The 18056-nt window shown below is 37.0% G+C and overlaps 2 protein-coding genes across 11 annotated transcripts in view; both read left to right on the top strand.

Annotated features, from left to right (window-relative positions):
- The window catches only part of LOC127941885 (arrestin domain-containing protein 1), a 34772-nt gene extending 28168 nt beyond the window's left edge, over positions 1–6604 (top strand). Inside the window, exon 8 of the mRNA XM_052537332.1 lies at positions 1052–6604. Coding sequence (XP_052393292.1) covers positions 1052–1119 — 68 coding nt within the window. The 3' untranslated portion in view covers positions 1120–6604. The remainder of the gene's footprint in view (positions 1–1051) is intronic.
- Positions 6605–8433: 1829 nt separating this feature from the next.
- Positions 8434–18056, top strand: part of LOC127941610 (histone-lysine N-methyltransferase EHMT1-like) — a 30810-nt gene continuing 21187 nt past the window's right edge. For 2 of the 10 annotated variants that reach the window (XM_052536889.1, XM_052536872.1), the window contains exon 1: positions 8488–8564. In XM_052536889.1, the coding sequence (XP_052392849.1) occupies positions 8544–8564 (21 nt within the window). In that variant the 5' untranslated portion in view covers positions 8488–8543. Of the gene's footprint in view, positions 8565–8590; positions 8666–16079; positions 16634–16738; positions 16973–18056 lie in introns of those variants that run through there. The other 8 variants (XM_052536874.1, XM_052536871.1, XM_052536878.1 and 5 more) reach the window with 7 other exon arrangements.

Genomic DNA, 18056 nt, shown 5'->3' with positions numbered 1-18056 from the left:
TGGTCACATTAGATATAATGAAGGGAGATGTGAAAAACGGACATTGCGTTGTTTTCATATGGATTACTTTATCACAGAATATCTGTTAGCAGCACTTTTTAGTTTTAAAGAAGACATGTCAAGCATTCTATAGATATCTCTCTTATGTCTCTTTGTTGAGTATTCACGGAGTTACACTTCATTTTAATGACGTGTTTGTAAATTAAAATCAGCACAGACAAAGGCTGCAGACAGCACACATACTGATAAGAAACTCGGGAGAAAAAACAGACACATAACTTCATAATCATATTCGCGTTGTGATTCGGAGATGCTCGTTGGTCTAAATAAAGTTGGTAATGAACCATCTTTTATGGCCAAACGCTTTGAAAATCCTGCTGTACTCACCGAGATTAGAAAAGCAGTCATCAGTGAAACGTTGTGAACACAACAAAAGGGATTTGTTGTACTGCTCTGGTATTGTGGTGAAAATGAATTTTAGCCATTGGTTCTTCTGATCTTCATTCTTTGGCAGTGAAAATAAAACAAACTTGCCTTTACAATTAAAAACACACTGTCTCCTCGACATGATGCTATCACACCAACCAGAGCGTCTGTGTGGGGGTGGGGCAGGTCAGAGTTCCGTTTCTCCCAAGACGGTAGGCGGAGATTATTATGCAAAGTGTTTCTAGAGATGGGCAAAAGATTTAAAATCTATAACGACTCGTTTTAGCGATTTAGAGTCGACTCCTTACTTTAGAAGCCAATAACTTTATAAATCGTGTACTTTTTGGTTTAATTACTTTGCACATTGTTTACACTGATGGACAGCTACATCATACACTGTAATACAGGTAATTTGTGATTTCCCATCTGTGTGGCTCTTTAAATAATTTAATTCGATGCTGATCCAAAGTAAAATTTAGCGGCAGAACTAGTCGGTGAAACAGTGAAATATTTTTATAAACGAGGTTTGCCATGTAAACATTATCCTGTCACAATGTGAATGTAACTGATTGTGAACTGAAATTAAATGCATGTTTATTATTATTATTTTTTTCATTCTTTTCAGAGCCACCTCCCACTTATGAGGAAAGCTGCAGTAGCAACGACTCCAGCTTCAACAGTAGCATGAGGTAGACCCCTTAGAGGTCTCGCTTCTTCATCATGCCATTCATCTTCTGCCCCCTGCTGGACGGTACAGGCATTGCTGCCAGCCCATAAACCTGGCCCTTCTTCTCCATGAACCAAATGTTTCAAACACATAAAGGATTGTTTCCTTCATTTTAAATTAATCCCTTCAGATTACCCTTTCAACCCTGAAGAAAACAACCTTGAAACCGTACAGGGAGAATGTTTCCGTGCCTAAGAAGATGTAGCACTCTTGAGCATCCCCAAGATGAGACACGCTCAGAGTTCTTGACTAACGAATACCAGCATCTGTAACATTATGAAGTGAAAGTTACACTGAAAATTCTTTTTCATTCAACCGAGCCTGGCCTTAGGTAAATCTTATCACAAAACACGCTCTGTAAAATCTGACTTAACGCAGAAATATAATGCTGCCTGACTGAAAGTCTTAAGGAAAAAATATTCCTTTCCTTGTGATGCTCATTATGCTTCTGCCAGCATAAATGGCTCTTGACAGAGACACCGGGCCACAGAGAAAGTTACTCTGGAAAGAACAAGTTTTATTTACTGATCATGATCGTATGTTGTAGGGTTTCATTTGACTTTTTAAAACCCATCTCATCACCCAATGGACACTGTGTGGATACAGCTTTGGAATACCAGTGTAGTCAGCTATCTTGGGCAAATATGTCATCATCACTTGGCCAAATGGTAGCCAGTGTCCCTTAAATGGTTAAGTGAACAATATATTACATATCATTTTTAATGAAAACTAGTTATATGTTCATTTTATTTCAGGCTGTCAAGATTTTAGGATGACACTTCAGACTTCTGACTCTGTATTTTTATTACCTTGTTTAACATAAAACAAACAAAATAATCATTAATCATCATTCATTATTTTTTCAAAGTATTTCGAAGTACTGATGTGTTTTTTTTTTACTGTGCGTAATATGTTTGATTTTGGACATTTTTGATGTGCATCATTTGAAATCTGATTCGAACTGGACAAATGTACTTTGTATGTGACTTTTTTGGTCTTATCCATTGATATTTCTCATACTAACCCACAGTGACCAGAGATTTATGATGGATTTCCGGTGAGGCCTTCCGCTGTATTTGGATTATGTACCTTCCTTTTAATATGGCAAACACTTTTTTTTTTCCAAAACACTTGTCCAGACCCTTGAACTGTTGAAGAAATTGAAAAATTGAAGCACAAAAGGCACTTTTTATGTGTGTGTGTCTTTGTGTGTGTGTGTATGTGTGTGTCTGTGTATGTTTTCTCAAATCCTTCTCCAAAATCTAAATGATAAACTACAATTTCTAGTTGGGTGTTATACTAAGTTTAGTACTTGATTCAGCCAACAAAGGAAGTGCAATTCAGAACAGCCCTACAGAACAGAAATGTTTTACATTATTTAGTATGAAGCAAATTTAGAAGACATGTTTTCAGTACTAAATCCTGGGATATTCTATATCCTTTTCCATCTGTCTCTTGAGTATCTGTTTAAAATGTATGTTGCACTACCTACTATTTACAGTGCTGACAGAGAAAAATCCATTTGCATCCTTTATACAGTATATCAAAATTTAACCATGAAAAGGTAATGCATTCATGTGCTAATATGTATATTACTTAAAAGGAATGAACAAAAATTAAAAAAGCTTCACTTTATTTTCATCAAGAGGATTACATTTCTAGCCTCTATACTTTTTGATAAAAAAAAACAGACATAAAACCTAGCATTTATTCTCCGTCTATATTTTTGTCTATTATTATTGTGCAAAGGTTATTGTAAGAATAATAGAAAGTGTTAGTGAAATAACTGAACTATTCCATAACACAGAAAAACTGTCATAACAACATAGTATTTTTTTCAGAATGCTTTAAGAAGGTTTTTTTTTTTTTTTTAAGGCTACAAAAAGCCTGCAAGTTTTTTTTTTTTCATTACTTTACCTTATATTTTGTTACAATTTTCAGCAAAGGAAATTGGGGTAAATTGACGTCAGATTGTGATTGATTGTGAAAATTGTATTTAAAGCATTTATATTTGTAGCATGAAATGGATCAATGTAATTTACTAACAGTTAAACATTCTATAAGCGATATAATGTTTAAAGTCATTTAAAAAAATGTACATTTGAATAATCTAGTAAAACTGCAGAAGGTACAGATTATATATAGTGACCCATTCATATTCATATCAAGGGATCTCTTCACTTTGCTGATTTTATTGCAGGAGGCCACTGTGAATTTTAACGGTGAAGATAAATTTCTGATTGTATCTTCACTGCAAGCACCACTATGTTAAAACTGCACAAATGTTAAAAACATTCAAACAAAAATAAGACATCTCTAGTTGATTTATTTGAATGTAATGTTTATAATCGAAATCAAGTAAAGAAACCCCTGACTTGAACACCTATTCTGTATTTTAAACCACATTTTGCCTTAAATGTGAAGCTGATGTGTCCCTGGTCCCATCGTAATTGTTAAAAGACAATTACTTACAATTAACATTGCATCGCTTTTACTGTGCCTCTCAAAAGAGTAATTGGGGATATTAGATAGTTATTAAGGCACTGTAGGTCAAAGAAATTCTTAAAATGTGCAAGTCCTTCATTTTTGAAAGTGGTGACATTTAGAGCTGAAACAACGAATCGATTTAATCGATTAAAATCGACTATTAAAATAGTTGTCAACTAATTTAGTAATCGATTCGTCGCTAAATAAATTTTATTTGCCATAAGCGGCTCATTTCGTGCATATTTCAAATCTGCGGTGACCAAAGTGTGGCAGTAATGAGCCACCGGAGGTTTTACTCAGCCAGTACAGCAGGTGAAGTAGCGAATAGCCAATAGCTGGCCTCGTTTTATGTCACGTGCTTCCCGAACAGCGTCTCTGCAGCATTCAGCGGGAAGTGGGAGTACTTTACTTTGAGCCTTCAAAATGAAGAGTAACCTGTAAACTCTGCACTACTGAACTGTTTAAGGGGCCGTTCACATATCGTGTCTTTTGCGTGCTCAAGTTCGTTATTTCCAATGTAGGCGCGCAGTATGCACTCTCATAATGGAAGCGACGCGGTCGCGACACGCACGCGGTGCGATGCGCCCGTTTTTCCAGGCGCGTCCACACCGCATCCATTTATCCTTTGCTGAAATTTCTGGGTCTTCATGGAGAGGGCACGTCATGGTTGCTTAGCAAAGGCAGACGCCTAAGGGGCGCTTCTGCCCGAGCGCTTTGGAAAGAAGGAGAAAGCGGCGCGACTAGCGTTTTCCACGCGTTTTTAGGTGCGATATGTGAACGGCCCCTAATGCTGTGTTCACACCAAACGCGAATAGAGCGTCAAATTCGCGTCTACCGCGCCTAGTTTGCCGCTTGACCATTTTGAGATCATTCGCTTCATTCGCGCGAGTAATTCGCTTGATTCGCGCGTGAAATTAACTTCACAACAGACGCGAATTCGCGTCATGGGGGGGCTTCTGCCAGCTGAGTCCACGGAGCATTTTCAACCGCCATTTTTATTCGGATAATTTTCAAAATATTACTGTTATTGTGTCATGAAATGTAGTTTTAAAAGTATTTCAGGCGAGAATGTAGTTGTTTTAAACTCAAATATGCGGTTTATTTATAATGACAGCGTCTATTTAAAAAATGTGTTTCGCCGATCACGGAGATGAGCTCCATGCGATCAGCGGGAGCTCCGTCATCATGTATCCGCCGAGAGTAGCCTTACCTCGGCTAGATCTTCTGACATTTGCCGCTGGCTCTGATGTGTCTGTAGTGGTTCAAGATAAAATATAATTCGTTTGGGGTAAAATGAAACGTTTCTTATCTTTGGCCTATATTCAATTTATCTATTAATATGTTTTATATATATATATATAGGTCATTTTTATTCCAGTCTCTATAGAAATATGAACTTTTGTCATATAGCTCCGGTTGACTGCTCACTGACAACATCTGTCGTTCCTCCTTGTTGAATGAGTGGAGAAGGGTATTCCTGCACAACCGGAGGCTGCAGGAACATACTGTTGAATGAGTGACTCCTAGCAGGCTCCTGATTGGTTAACGCGGCGCGAATTGACGCCAAAGTTCAAATTTTTCAACTCGGGCGGCAGACGCGAATTCGCGTCAAACGCTAAATGCACAAAAAGCACCATTCGCGCTTAACGCGCGTTTCGCGCGAAGCGCTCTATTCGCGCGTCAATTCGCGTCATTCGCGCGAACTAGACGCGCGAATGAGGCGAATTCGCGTCTTCCGCGCCGCGCTTAACGCCCCATTCGCGCCGCGAGACCTCCAGACGCGCGTAAACGCGCCTTTGCATTGACTTAACATTGAAATCATTCGCGCCAGACGCTCTATTCGCGTTTGGTGTGAACACAGCATAAGAATTTGATTTGTGCAGATTCTCCAGTACAAGGTTGTTTGCAAATGTTTAGTCGTAAAAGCTGATAACATTGCTTTTTAACAGTTAACATTTAAAGCTTTACAAACATGTTATGTGATCAGTTTGTCGTTTACCAGTTCATAATTCAGACTTGCAGCCTAATTATGACTGAATGAGAGAGGTAAATGTTTGAGTATATTTAAAATGCACTTCTTTTCTAAGTATTCACTGCTCTTTTTCACACAGCAGATTTTTTGTGTGTGTCCCAATTTTTTTTTTCTGGACAACCTTCTGATGGATTTTACTTTAAATTGTGAGTTCCATTCAGGTTTCATGCCATTGGCACTTTTTTTTCCGAAGGATTGTTTACAATTTCACAGCATAAGCTATAAAGCTTTTTCCAGTAAATAATAAAATACAATGCACTGCAATTTTGTTCTGTTTTATCCTTATACTTCTTGAAAATATGTTCTCAAAGATTCCTTAAGCTTTGTTTGGGACGTTAAACTACTTTAGGAGCTCTAAGGACTGCCATGGTGAAAACAATATTTTAAATCTCCTTGTGAATTTTGCTAGAGTATGGGTCAGTGTTTTGATTGCAGAAGAGTTCGACAAAGGATTACTAACATAATAAAACAACTCCAGGTATATTTTTGATGAGGATATGACAATGCAAAATGGTTAAAATCTCTTAAAAATCTATGCTGCTGAATGATAAAGACCCTTTATTAATAATTTACTCGGGGAAAAAATGGAAAAAACTAAAATATAAGTACATAAACCGATTAATCGTAAAAATAATCGACAGATTAATCGATTATCAAAATAATCGTTAGTTGCAGCCCTAGTGACATTGCAGTATGGACTAAATCGTAGTTGTTTTTTATTTAAATGTGCTAAGTTCAGTCTTTTCTTTTTCACCAAAGGTTCAACAGCTTTATCATGTTTTATTTCATCGTTGCCTGATACTTTTCTTTCCCTGGATTTTCCAGCAGGTTTTGAAATAAAGGAGCATGATTGTGGATCAGTGTTCTATGTTAAGATGTGACCGAATGAAACTTGGACAGAAAATAAAATCACTTAAATTCTCAGGTCCCAATACCCATTTTTGATCTCATTTTGAAAATTACTTGTGCTTGCCCACTCATAAAAAGTGATTAAAATGCATGAAAGTATTTATTTGCTCATTTATCAGTTCAGTGTGAAGTCAGAATTGATCCTGTTAAAAGTAAATATTTCACCTAAAAAAGACCATTTGCACAAAATTATTCATAATAAGCAATGGTTAAAGGAAGCAAGTTTTAAAAAAAGGATTTGTTTCTTACAAACACACAACTTTTACTGTTTTAACAGATGGACTGGATTCATGTGGGTTATTATTTTTATGTTTCTGTCAGTTGTTTGGACTCTCATTTTGATGGCACCCATTCACTGCAGAGGATCCATTGGTGAGCAAGTGATGTAAAGCTTAAGTTTCTCAAAATATGTTCCAGCGAAGAAACAAACTCATCTACATCTAGGAGGGCTTGAGGGTGAATTATCAGCAAATTTTCCTTTTTGGGTGAACTTTTCCTTTAGTATATGTTGATGAGTAATTAAAAAAAAAAAAAAAAACTTGTCATTTTAAATGATAAACAATGACAAAAATCACAGTCCTATTTTATCTATTTTAATCCTAATTTGTTGCATCACATTATGTAGATGTAGTCCTAAATACATTGACCAAAATAAACCTAATTTAGAAAAGCAATTGATTGTCTGGTTTTGAATGATACTCACTCATACACCGTTTTCTGGATGGCAACACGAGGAAATTGGAGGTAAAAGATCAAAGTGTCAGCACTGCCTGCTGCTTCTTTCCAGTTGCCATAGAAACTGATCCCAATCCATCATTATCACAGTGCCACATGAGGACATGGACAATGGTGTGTAGTCAGCACGGATGGTAGACTCTGAAAGCCAGAGAAAGATGACGAACCCAGAAATAAATGTGCATGGAGAATATTAAATGGGTGGTCAACTGCTAAGTAAATATTGTGGGCTTGTTGGCTGCTGTCAGATAGGTTTTAAGAAGTTTTCAGCTCGGCCAGGTTGGGAGAGATCTTAAACTCGACTGGTTTTGAAAATGGTGATATTTGAAGTGAACCGAGGGCCTCTTTACACCTGTTCACTTTATGCAGTTTCTCTGATCGGTTAGTTATCTGGTTTGTTAAAACTGTCCATTTACACTTAGCCACATACATGTCACTCCAAAACGGATATAAATTCGATCTTAAATTCCCGCGCTTTTTGAAAATGTTACTAAGTTCACGTCAACGAAAGCAACAGATAGGCTATGCGCTACATTTGATTGCTAAGTTAAAGAACAGAGACAACAATAAGAGAGGGAGCGGCATTTAAATGATTGTGTGTTGAGCGTCTGCGACTTATTCATTTCAGTGGTCCCGTGGGGCCCCCCTCGGTTCCGCATTGCGTGGTGCCTAAACATGCTACTGTTCAGAATAACTGGCTTTGGCTATAACATAGCCTATAACACGCTCTAACACGTTTATTTATTTATTTATTTTTACATTTCGAGAGGAGTCAAATTTACAGCCTATTTCAACACAACCTGTCCAGTTTCGTCTGGTTTGGGTGACGTCCCACACCACCTGAAGTGGTTTGAGTGATCGTATTCGAAAGCTTTTCGGAGGGCATTCTGGTATTTTCACGACTGGATAGCTAGTTTACAAAAACATGTTAATGTTTAAAACTTAATATTATTTTTAGGTGATACTGGATTTCTGAATCTCTTAACTGAATTCTGACCAACGCAAATCGAATGAGGACCACTCCAAAATACCTAAAAGCTTGCTGCTGCACGTAGATGGCGTACAACAACAAAAAAAGACTATTAAGTATTAGAACCGGTTCTCTGAAATCGTTTGAAAGAACCGATTCTCAGAAATGAGTTGGACTTCACTACATAGTCCACACAGCTGAAAGAAAGTGGATCAGTGACGTAAGCATAATGGGGGCGGGGCCTCGGGTGAGGAGCCATGGCTTCAATGAAAACTGAGGTAAGAGCATAACAACGATTCTACGTTGTACCGATGTTTATCTGTGTAGTCGTGCGGGTTTGGTCAGTTTGACTCAACGACTGGTTGACAGACCGTTTAAGGTATACTGAGCGGCTGGTTGAAGGTTTGAGCGGCTATCCCGAACAGGTTTCCTGACGGGTCTTTCAAAGAGCCCGCCTGACGGTCTGTTACAATGTGAAAACACAGTGCTTTTCTGCGAGTAAATGCTGGTGAAGCTTTTTTGTCAAGGGAAATATTGGGGCGGCCTCCCCTTTTGCGGAGCGGCTGCTGTTGCCTGGAAACCTGAATACAGTTCGCCTTGTGTGCTTTGTACACGGCAAGGTGGTTGTTGTTATGCTGGTTCCAGGGCACTATCCGGCTTCAGATGCTCGGTGTTGATATTTTAAATACAGCGGCAGTGCATATTGTTATATTATCGTACCTCATGCACAAACGCTTCCCTTCTTACCTTAGCCAGGCACCCAGCGGCCTTTCCCTTGTGTTTAACAATATTTGAGTAAAATCAGTAACTTAGTTTTTAGCGTGTTTCATGCAGGAAGCTGCAGCTAAGAGCTACTTGGTGCTAAAGCACTTGTCAGCAATAGTGTTGTGTGGCTAAAATTAATTGTACGCTGGTTTCGTGTAAAAGTGTTTTAGATACGTGTTTGCTGTTTGGAGAGTTATGTCCCTAGACAAAATTTTGAATTTCTGTAATAATCTTGAAGATCCTGACCCAAAGTTTTTTTTTTTTTTTCAATCATTGAAACTCCACATACAATTCTGCAACGTTATACGTTCCTTTAGGATTTTGTGACGGGGCCACTGTTAAATCATATTCATAAGAAAAAGGTACCTAGGAATGTTAGTCTTTTTTGCATTACTCGGGTATTTAGTATATTGGATAAAACTGAATGCATTGCAGGTTTATTACTCACAGCAATTTCATTATTAACATATAAACATTTATAAAACAATAGCAATATAGATATATTACTGACAGCCATGTCTGTTCACTATATGGAGTTGTATCTATGGGGAAATCAAACACACTACCATGTTTATCCATTGGAGAGAACTTGCACTTGTTCCCCGACAGGTGGAGCCCTGTGATTGGGTCGTTTCAGCAGTTTCAAGTGTCTCTTGTATGAGAAACAAAAACAGCATGGTCTTTAATCCAAGAATTTGTTGGAGGAATGTTTCATAGGAGACATCATACAGAAGGGACAATTGATGGTCTCTCCTTAGAGTGTTCTTGCATTTGATGTTTTTAATTAAGAGAACAAAAATCACTTTGAGGTTGTTGTAATGTTCTGTAATTGTGTTTTTAAATGTATTGTGTACAGACATATTGTGTACAGTCATAGACTTATGCCCAAAGAAATGGAGAGACAAACATTTTATTTTCAATAAGATTGAATATATAAATCATAGTAACCTGAAAAATATGTGCTTTAAATGTCTTAACATAAAACTATTACAAAAAAAAATATTTTTTTCTTGCACGAATACAGTTCAGTTGAGTTTTCTTTTGCATCTTCTTGTGCTTGTACAGACACATAAACACACATTATTGTATGTCAAATACCCAAAACTAAAACTGAGAGTAGGTGGCAGTAAATGTCATTCATTCATTCACTGATTCATTCAGGAATGCATGGGCCATTGAATCATTGGTTCACCCCATTCATTTAAAATGTGAATCCATTCTGAAATTGTGTGTTGCTTGAAGACGCACAACAGTAATAATAGGTAATATTTGTGTTGGCAAAACTGATCAAAAACAGACAATATTATGTCTAAAATATAACACACTATTAAGTTATTATTTATTGATCTGTTGTGTAAAATATTACATGTGCAGTTGTGCTATTTGGGTCAAAAACTGCATTTATGTGACACTGCACTCATTGCTCGTGTGATATTGCTTAACTATATCATATGATATAAATGAGACAAAAATGCATAGTGGCACTTCATATAAGTTGATATTCTAAGTTGATAACCTGCTGTTTCAAACATTAAAGCTGCAGTAGGTAACTTTTGTAAAAATATATTTTTTACATATTTGTTAAACCTGTCATTATGTCCTGACAGTAGAATATGAGACAGATAATCTGTGAAAAAAATCAAGCTCCTCTGGCTCCTCCCAGTGGTCCTATTGCCATTTGCAGAAATTCATCCGCTCCCGATAAGAAACAACCAATCAGAGCTGCGGTCCGTAACTTTGTTTGTGTTCAAAATGTAGAAAAATGTATATAATAAGCGAGTACACCATGAATCCATTTTCCAAACCGTGTTTTTAGCTTGTCCTGAATCACTAGGGTACACCTATAATAGTGTTTATATTCTGACTATTTTAGATTGCTATCTAGATTGCTTAGATTGCTATTTTAGATTTGTGATTCTTCGTAGACATAAACAGAGAGAAGTAGTTCCGGCTACGATGTTCTTCCGCAAGACGCAAGCAGTTCTGTTTATTAACCGCTAGAGCGTCAAAAGTTACCTACCGCAGCTTTAAGTAAAAAAAATAATAATCCAGATTACAGATAGTCCTGTTTATGACTCCCTGTTAAACATTTATGATTGAATCTCCATTAGGGGCCGTTTACATATCGCGTCTTTTGCGCGCTCATGTTCGTTATTTCGAATGTAGGCATACATTGCATGATATTTGATATCCGTTCGAATTTGATTTTTCTCAAAAATTACAGCCCTATCATGCAGTGAGTAAATGCAGTTAGTTAGTTGTCCACATTACAGACATTACAGTGCTTCACTTGCATTGACTGTTATTCTGCATGAAAGAATGAAAAGACCGAGCTGAAGGTGGAGTCATTCGACCAATCAGATGAAAGCAGCATTTCAGCGCCGCCCACAAGTGCGAATTAAATATTGAAGCCATAAACCGAGATGATCAGAACGTACACAGGCCAACTGTCTTGTCCATGTTCTTTCACTTGAATCCTCTTCTTGAGATTTGAGTCTCTTGACCTTCTGCAAGCCCCGCCTTGTTCACGCAGTGATTGACTTGGGGGGAGGGGGCTGAGACGTGATCGGCTCAGAATGCATTTTCAATGTGCACATTGAATTTTGCTACATTCATTGCGGGACATTGAATGAAAATGCAATCGTAAGTGTCTTGACTGTGAGTGTTAATGCATTTAAGAAAAATAGCATTTAAATGATCATTTTGCCACAGTTTTTGCTTGAACATGTTAGACATATCTAATCATTTCTGTAATACATTTTCATTTCTTTTTTGCAGCTTATAAAGCGTTAAAATTAGTATTCATTTTACATATTAAAACTGGTGTATTAAATGGAAAATGAGAATTATGTAATTTAATTTTCATTTTCATTTTGCACCAAATGTTGAAAACAATTGTGTTGGAAAATGTAAATGTAAATACAGAAATGCATTGTCATTTTACATATTGCATTGTCATTTTGCATATTACATCCCAAATTGAATATTGCTACCCATATGCTTCCATACAAATCAGCCATCCTTCCAAATTAGCAACCTGGAGGCATTTCGAAATCTTAATGGAAGGAACAGAATTATATTTACATTGTTGAATCTAAGTTTACAGAAATTGATCTTCCTTCTGCTGCAGCTGTCCGCACAGCATTCAAACAACAAGTCATGTTCAGTTATGACATGTTAAAGCTCTCTCGCGCTGTGTGACTTATGTTGCTTCAAGTTCACCATTCTGCACCCTGGTTGTGCATAAGTGTTTTGTGCCACTCTGTCTGAAGCGTTTCACATTATAAAAGTTTTACACACAGAAAGATTATTAGAGGCTTTTATTTTCTTTTGTTTTCTAACTTATTTTCATCATTTCATGTTTGAATTGTATAATTTTTGTAAGATTTTATTTTCAAGGTTTTGTTTTTGCTGCTTAATTATACAGTTACATAGTTAAATTTCATAGCTTATATATTTTTATTCAAATGTAGTTTTTCTCCGTAATGAGGAAGTTAGTATTTTGTAGACTGTTTAACAAAGGGTTTGAAAAAAAGTTCCGCAAACACATTATTGATATTTTGTATTAGTGTAGAGAAAAAAAAAAACACTGGTACTGGATCGGTATTGGTTGATTCTTAGAATTTGGAATACTCTATGTAATCTTACACTGCAAAATAATAACTCAAAAAAGATTAAAAGATAACGTCATAATTATTTAATGAATCCTTAAATTAGTCGCAATTATATAATGAAAGCTATAAAAAAAATATCTGACAATCATGAAAATTGGCATAATCATCATAATTGCCAAAGCTGATGGAGTTCTTGCTTTTATTTTTGGCAGAAACTCGCAGGAAGACCTGCAAAAAGTGTTTATTTTTGTTGACAACAGTAGATTTATAAATGATTCTGATTACGAATTTGCCCGTATCACATTGTCTTGATTATCGTGCAGTTAAAGGATTCGTTCAGCCAAAAATAAAAATTATGTAATTAATGACTTAGCCACATGTTGTTCCAAACCTGTAAGACATCCGTTCATCTTCGGAACACAGTTTAAGATATTTTAGATTTAGTCCGGGAGCTCTCAGTCCCTCCATTGAAGCTGTGTGTACAGTCTACTGTCCATGGTTAGAAAGGTAATAAAAACATAATCAAATAAGTCCATGTGACATCAGAGGTTCAGTTAGAATTTGTTGAAGCATCGAAAATACATTTTGGTCCAAAAATAACAAAAACAACGTCTTTATTCAGCATTGTCTTCTCTTCCGGGTCTGTTGTGAGCGAGTTCACAGCACTGCAGTGTAGTGATATCTGGTTCGCGAACGAATCACTCAATTTAACCGGTTCTTCTTGAACCAGTTCACCAAATCAAATAGTTTGAAACGGTTTGTGTCTCCAATAAGCATTAATTCACAAATTACTTGAGCTGTTAACTTTTTTAATGTGGCTGACACTCCCTCTGAGTTAAAATAAACCAATATCCGGGAGTAATTAATTGACTCAAACAGTACACTGACTGAACTGCTGTGAAGAGAGAACTGAAGATGAACGCCGAGCCGAGCCAGATAACAAACATAAGATTGACTCGTTCTCGAGTCAAGAACCGGTTGCATCAGTTTTATAAAGTCGTTGTTTTTGTTATTTTTGGACCAAAATGTATTTTCGATGCTACAACAAATTCTAACGGTCCCTCTGATGTCACATGGACTACTTTGATGATATTTTTCTTACCTTTCTGGACATGGACAGTATACCGTACATACATTTTCAATGGGGGGACAGAAAGCTCTCGGACTAAATCTAAAATATCTTAAACTTTGTTCCGAAGATGAACGGAGGTCTTACGGGTTTGGAATGACATGAGGGTGCGTCATTAATTACATAATTTTCTTTTTTTGGGTGAATTAACCCTTTAAGATTGTTGTGCCACAAGGTGGTGGAAAAGGGACTATCTTTGAGTGAGTCTTTAAACCGATCATTCAACTACACGTTCAAAAATGCTGATTTATTCAAAGAGAGACATAATGAAACAAGCTGTTGAAATCGTTTTGAACTTTGAGCTCCACTTTAGAAAGCTCAGCTGACCAGGTTTGTGTCGATGTTAAGACTTGGACATGACAACCTATTTTCACAAATATATGATTCGGCCTGGAGGACAGCGCAAGTAATCGCATGCGCTTGGTCAATCTCTCTCTGTTTAGGCTTAAGTGCAAATTTCAAGAGCCTCAGTACAAATCAGCATGGTACACATTGTTATCATTACTGACTTGTTTAATATTCAGTCCACATGCATGAAGTGTAAAACAAGAAGGGCATAACCCTTACAAAACAAAACAAAAAAACACACAAAAATCGTATCGTGGTTGCTACGGAAGTTCTAAGTGGCCATGCATTATAATTTTTTTCCTTATTGTTTTCTCGTTATAACGACTTAATTTTCTCGTTATCTCGACATAACGAAAGTTGTTTTCTCGTTATAACGACTTTATTTTCTCTAAGATGTTAATTACAAAAACAAAACGTTTGGTGTACTGTCTCTGGAAAAATCAACAGCGATTGATCTGCCTTTATTTATGTATTGTAGATGTTATTACCTATAGGCGAAGCAAAATTTGAGTCCTGTCAAATTTGAGTTCTAATGAGAAAACTACTTTTTTATGTCGAGATAACGAGAAAATTAAGTCGTAATAACGAGAAAACAAGAAGGAAAAAAATAATAATGCATGGCCGCTTAGAACTTCCGTAAGTTGCTGCAGTTCTTGCATTCCTCTTAGGTTTCCTCAACAATAGCGCAATATTGCAGTTATCGTGACAGTCCTAAGTGTAAACGCAGCCGCTGATCAGGTAACATTCTGAACAGAAGTGCATTTACACTCGTCTTTTCAATGTGTATGTGAACATCTGGATAAAGGTTGTTTGGTACAATTTATTAGGTCTTTTCGGTTATTTGTCCGAACACCGAAATTCAGGCTGAATAATTTCGGTTGCCGAACATTCGGTGCATTCCAAGATCAAACAACGAAGTAAACATGCTACATTCAATAAAAAAAAAAAAAAATGTCTGAGACCGTTATGTGGAGGAAACATTTGTGCTTATTATGGTTATTCTGTTTATTTTATTTTTCACATTGAATTGTGTCCTTTTTCTGTTCCTTAATGAAAAAAAGGGAGACCCAAAAACACAAATATCTGATCATCGTCCATATCGCTGTTTACAATACACATGCTTTACCAAGGCAATGACTGACGCATTCATACATTCCAAAGAACTCCATTGTTATCAGCACTACAGTAGAAAATTAAACCGTATATTTGTTGACTGACCCAGATCGTCACGGAATGGAATGGTTAAGCAAAGAAAAGCGTTCAACCGGATAGTGGAAAAGCGGCTTATGAGTGATGCATACCTCTGTAGCAGACTAAACTGCGCCGCTTATTCATGCAAAACAAGCAGATATTAAGATTTTATAGCTCTACTCAAGCTACATGCTTTGGGGAGATGTTCTCAACCTAATTTTCCCTGCTTGAAACCATATAGCTAGCTTAACTCACTGATTATTTTTTAGTAGTGGTTTTCATATACAAATGATCATAATTAATGATTTCCCGATACTGTGCATTTGAAAGATTTCTCATTCACTCATGTTGACATTCAAATTTCATATACATCATATGCATATTTTTTACACTTATTTTTTTTTTTTTTTAAATCATTGTTTCAGTTATAGCTAAAGGATGCGTTTTGCTTAAATCCAAACCAGATGGCTTGGAATTGCCCTTTTGTTTTTTATATTGTAGGAAACAGTTTGATGCTTAATAATTCATGTTTAACAGTGTTAAACACACCAAAGAGCTCATTGAATGAAGCTAGAGCCCATTCCATAAAATGGCTGCAGTGTTGTTTTTTTCTGCTCTTCCTTCTTCGTGAAGAACAGTAGAGCTCCATCTGAGCATGCTCAGTGTGGGCCATGTCAGAGCTTTTTACAGAGAGCTGATCATGTGACCTGTGCTCAGGGACGGTGCATGTGTGGGAAGATAGCTAGTCATTTGGAGAGTGTGAATTTGTTTCCTCCTCCCATGTGAATGAAGACCACTGCTTAAGGCAGGTACAGCTATGTTGCTGGAGGGTTTGACCTCTGATGAAGCAGGATTATTTCCATCTCCCTTTTTGCTTCTGTGGTCAAAGGAACAAGTATTTTTGCTCCCAAGTAGCTGCTCCCAACTGGTTTTTGCTGTACGTTTTTTGAAAGAAATGGACTTGGTACTCAAACAATCCACTGTTTTGCAGCATGGAAATGAGTTTTGCTACTGATTTTGGATATCATATGATTCATCTGTTCTCTTTCTGATGAACTGATTAAGTTCATTTTCCAGGATCTGAAGTGTGGGCCTGCTCAAAGTTGGACAGGATCTTGTAGCAATCTCGGATCTGCAAGAGTTGGTCCTGCGCTCATCCCAAATCTGACCTCTGAACACTTTCGTTGGAAAGATTTTTCAGGGGTAGCTCTACCCCCGAAGATATATTTAATTAACCTGCCGTGGTTCTTTATCAACTTTGATGAACCACAAATTTTCTAAATCTATTTAGAGGAAAAAGGTTAGAGTTATTTCAAAATTCATTCAAGTTGTCAACTTAGAAAGCCCATCAAAGCCTCTCAAAAAAAATCCAACACAAGTTCCTGTCGAGTCTTAGATGAGAAATTTATTGGCATTATTAGATGGATCACTACAGTGTTTTTGCATTTGTCTTCAGTGGCAGAAAAGGAGAACTTGCAAATGGGATAAACTTGAGTAGCCAAGCAAATCGAGCCAATTATGCGGGCAATCCTTGCTGACATCGGCCACCTATAATCAGCAGTGCAAAACAGACCGGCTGCTCCTCTTGCTGGCAATGAGCTTGGTTTCGTTGGCTGATCCTGTTGTAGATTCCTTTGAGGTGAATACTAGGATCCCTCTGCATTTGTAAGAAGCTTGTTTGCATGACTGGAGACATCTGGATTTATATTCTCGAAACACAACTCTGGGTGTTTGTGTTTATGTGCTATATTGCTATTTCTTTTGTGATTATAGGGTGGTAAAAAACAAGCTGTAGAATCAGGAGAAAGAACAGCCATCCAAATGGGTAGTGAATAGCCACACCGTCACTCTCTTTTTCTATTTGTTTGTAACTCTCCCTCCTTCCCTCTCATTGTTTTCCTTAACTATGCTGTAGAAAATCAGGAAACCATCTTAACCATTTCCCAGCTGGTGGATGTGAGAATACCGTATCAGTCTTTGAAAAAAGATCTTGAAGGCCATCACTATGATAATCATGGCTTCTGGGAAATCATTATCTCCGACTGTCTGTGTCAGTGGAATGAGGTGACTACAAAAGGGCGAATAAATGGTGAAACTCCTAGTAGTATGCTATGCAAGGTTCAGTTGTGAAACTTTGTTTAGTTGTGGTGTCAGTAGTGCAGTTTTTTGGCAGAATGACAATCAAGAGACTGTTCTGCCTCTGCCAAGGTTGTAAGACTAGGCCTTGACATGTGGTGTGAAATGATTCTTGCGAAATCAAAATGAACTTTGTGCTTAAGATCTATTTCATTGCTACAAGAGTTTAGCTATTCTGCAGGGCATTCGTAGTGATAATTTTAAATGTATTCATAACCCTATGTTGCATCTGTGTAGAAGAAATGCGTTTGGACTGTGGAAGAATTTAGAGCAGTGGAACAGCTATGTATACCCAAAGTAATCTACAGGTTCCAGAGCTAAGTTATATGAACTGATTTGCTTCCAGCTTTGTATCGCTCTGATAAATTGATATAAAGGCAAGATTTGTGTCATGAAGATGAGGCTCCGAAGATCTGTTGTTTTTTACAGTTTTGAAGAGTAAAACACTACATGAATCCTGGCAATAGTGAAGGACATTTACATGCACTACCGTTCAGATAAATAATAATAATAATAATGATGCAAGGATGCTTTAAATTGATAAAAAGTGACAGTACAGACATTTACATTGTTCCCAAAAAAAAAAA

The sequence above is a fragment of the Carassius gibelio genome, chromosome A21 (assembly GCF_023724105.1).
Source record: "Carassius gibelio isolate Cgi1373 ecotype wild population from Czech Republic chromosome A21, carGib1.2-hapl.c, whole genome shotgun sequence".
Classification (NCBI taxonomy): Eukaryota; Metazoa; Chordata; class Actinopteri; order Cypriniformes; family Cyprinidae; genus Carassius; species Carassius gibelio.
This window is presented reverse-complemented; position numbering and strand designations above follow the sequence as displayed.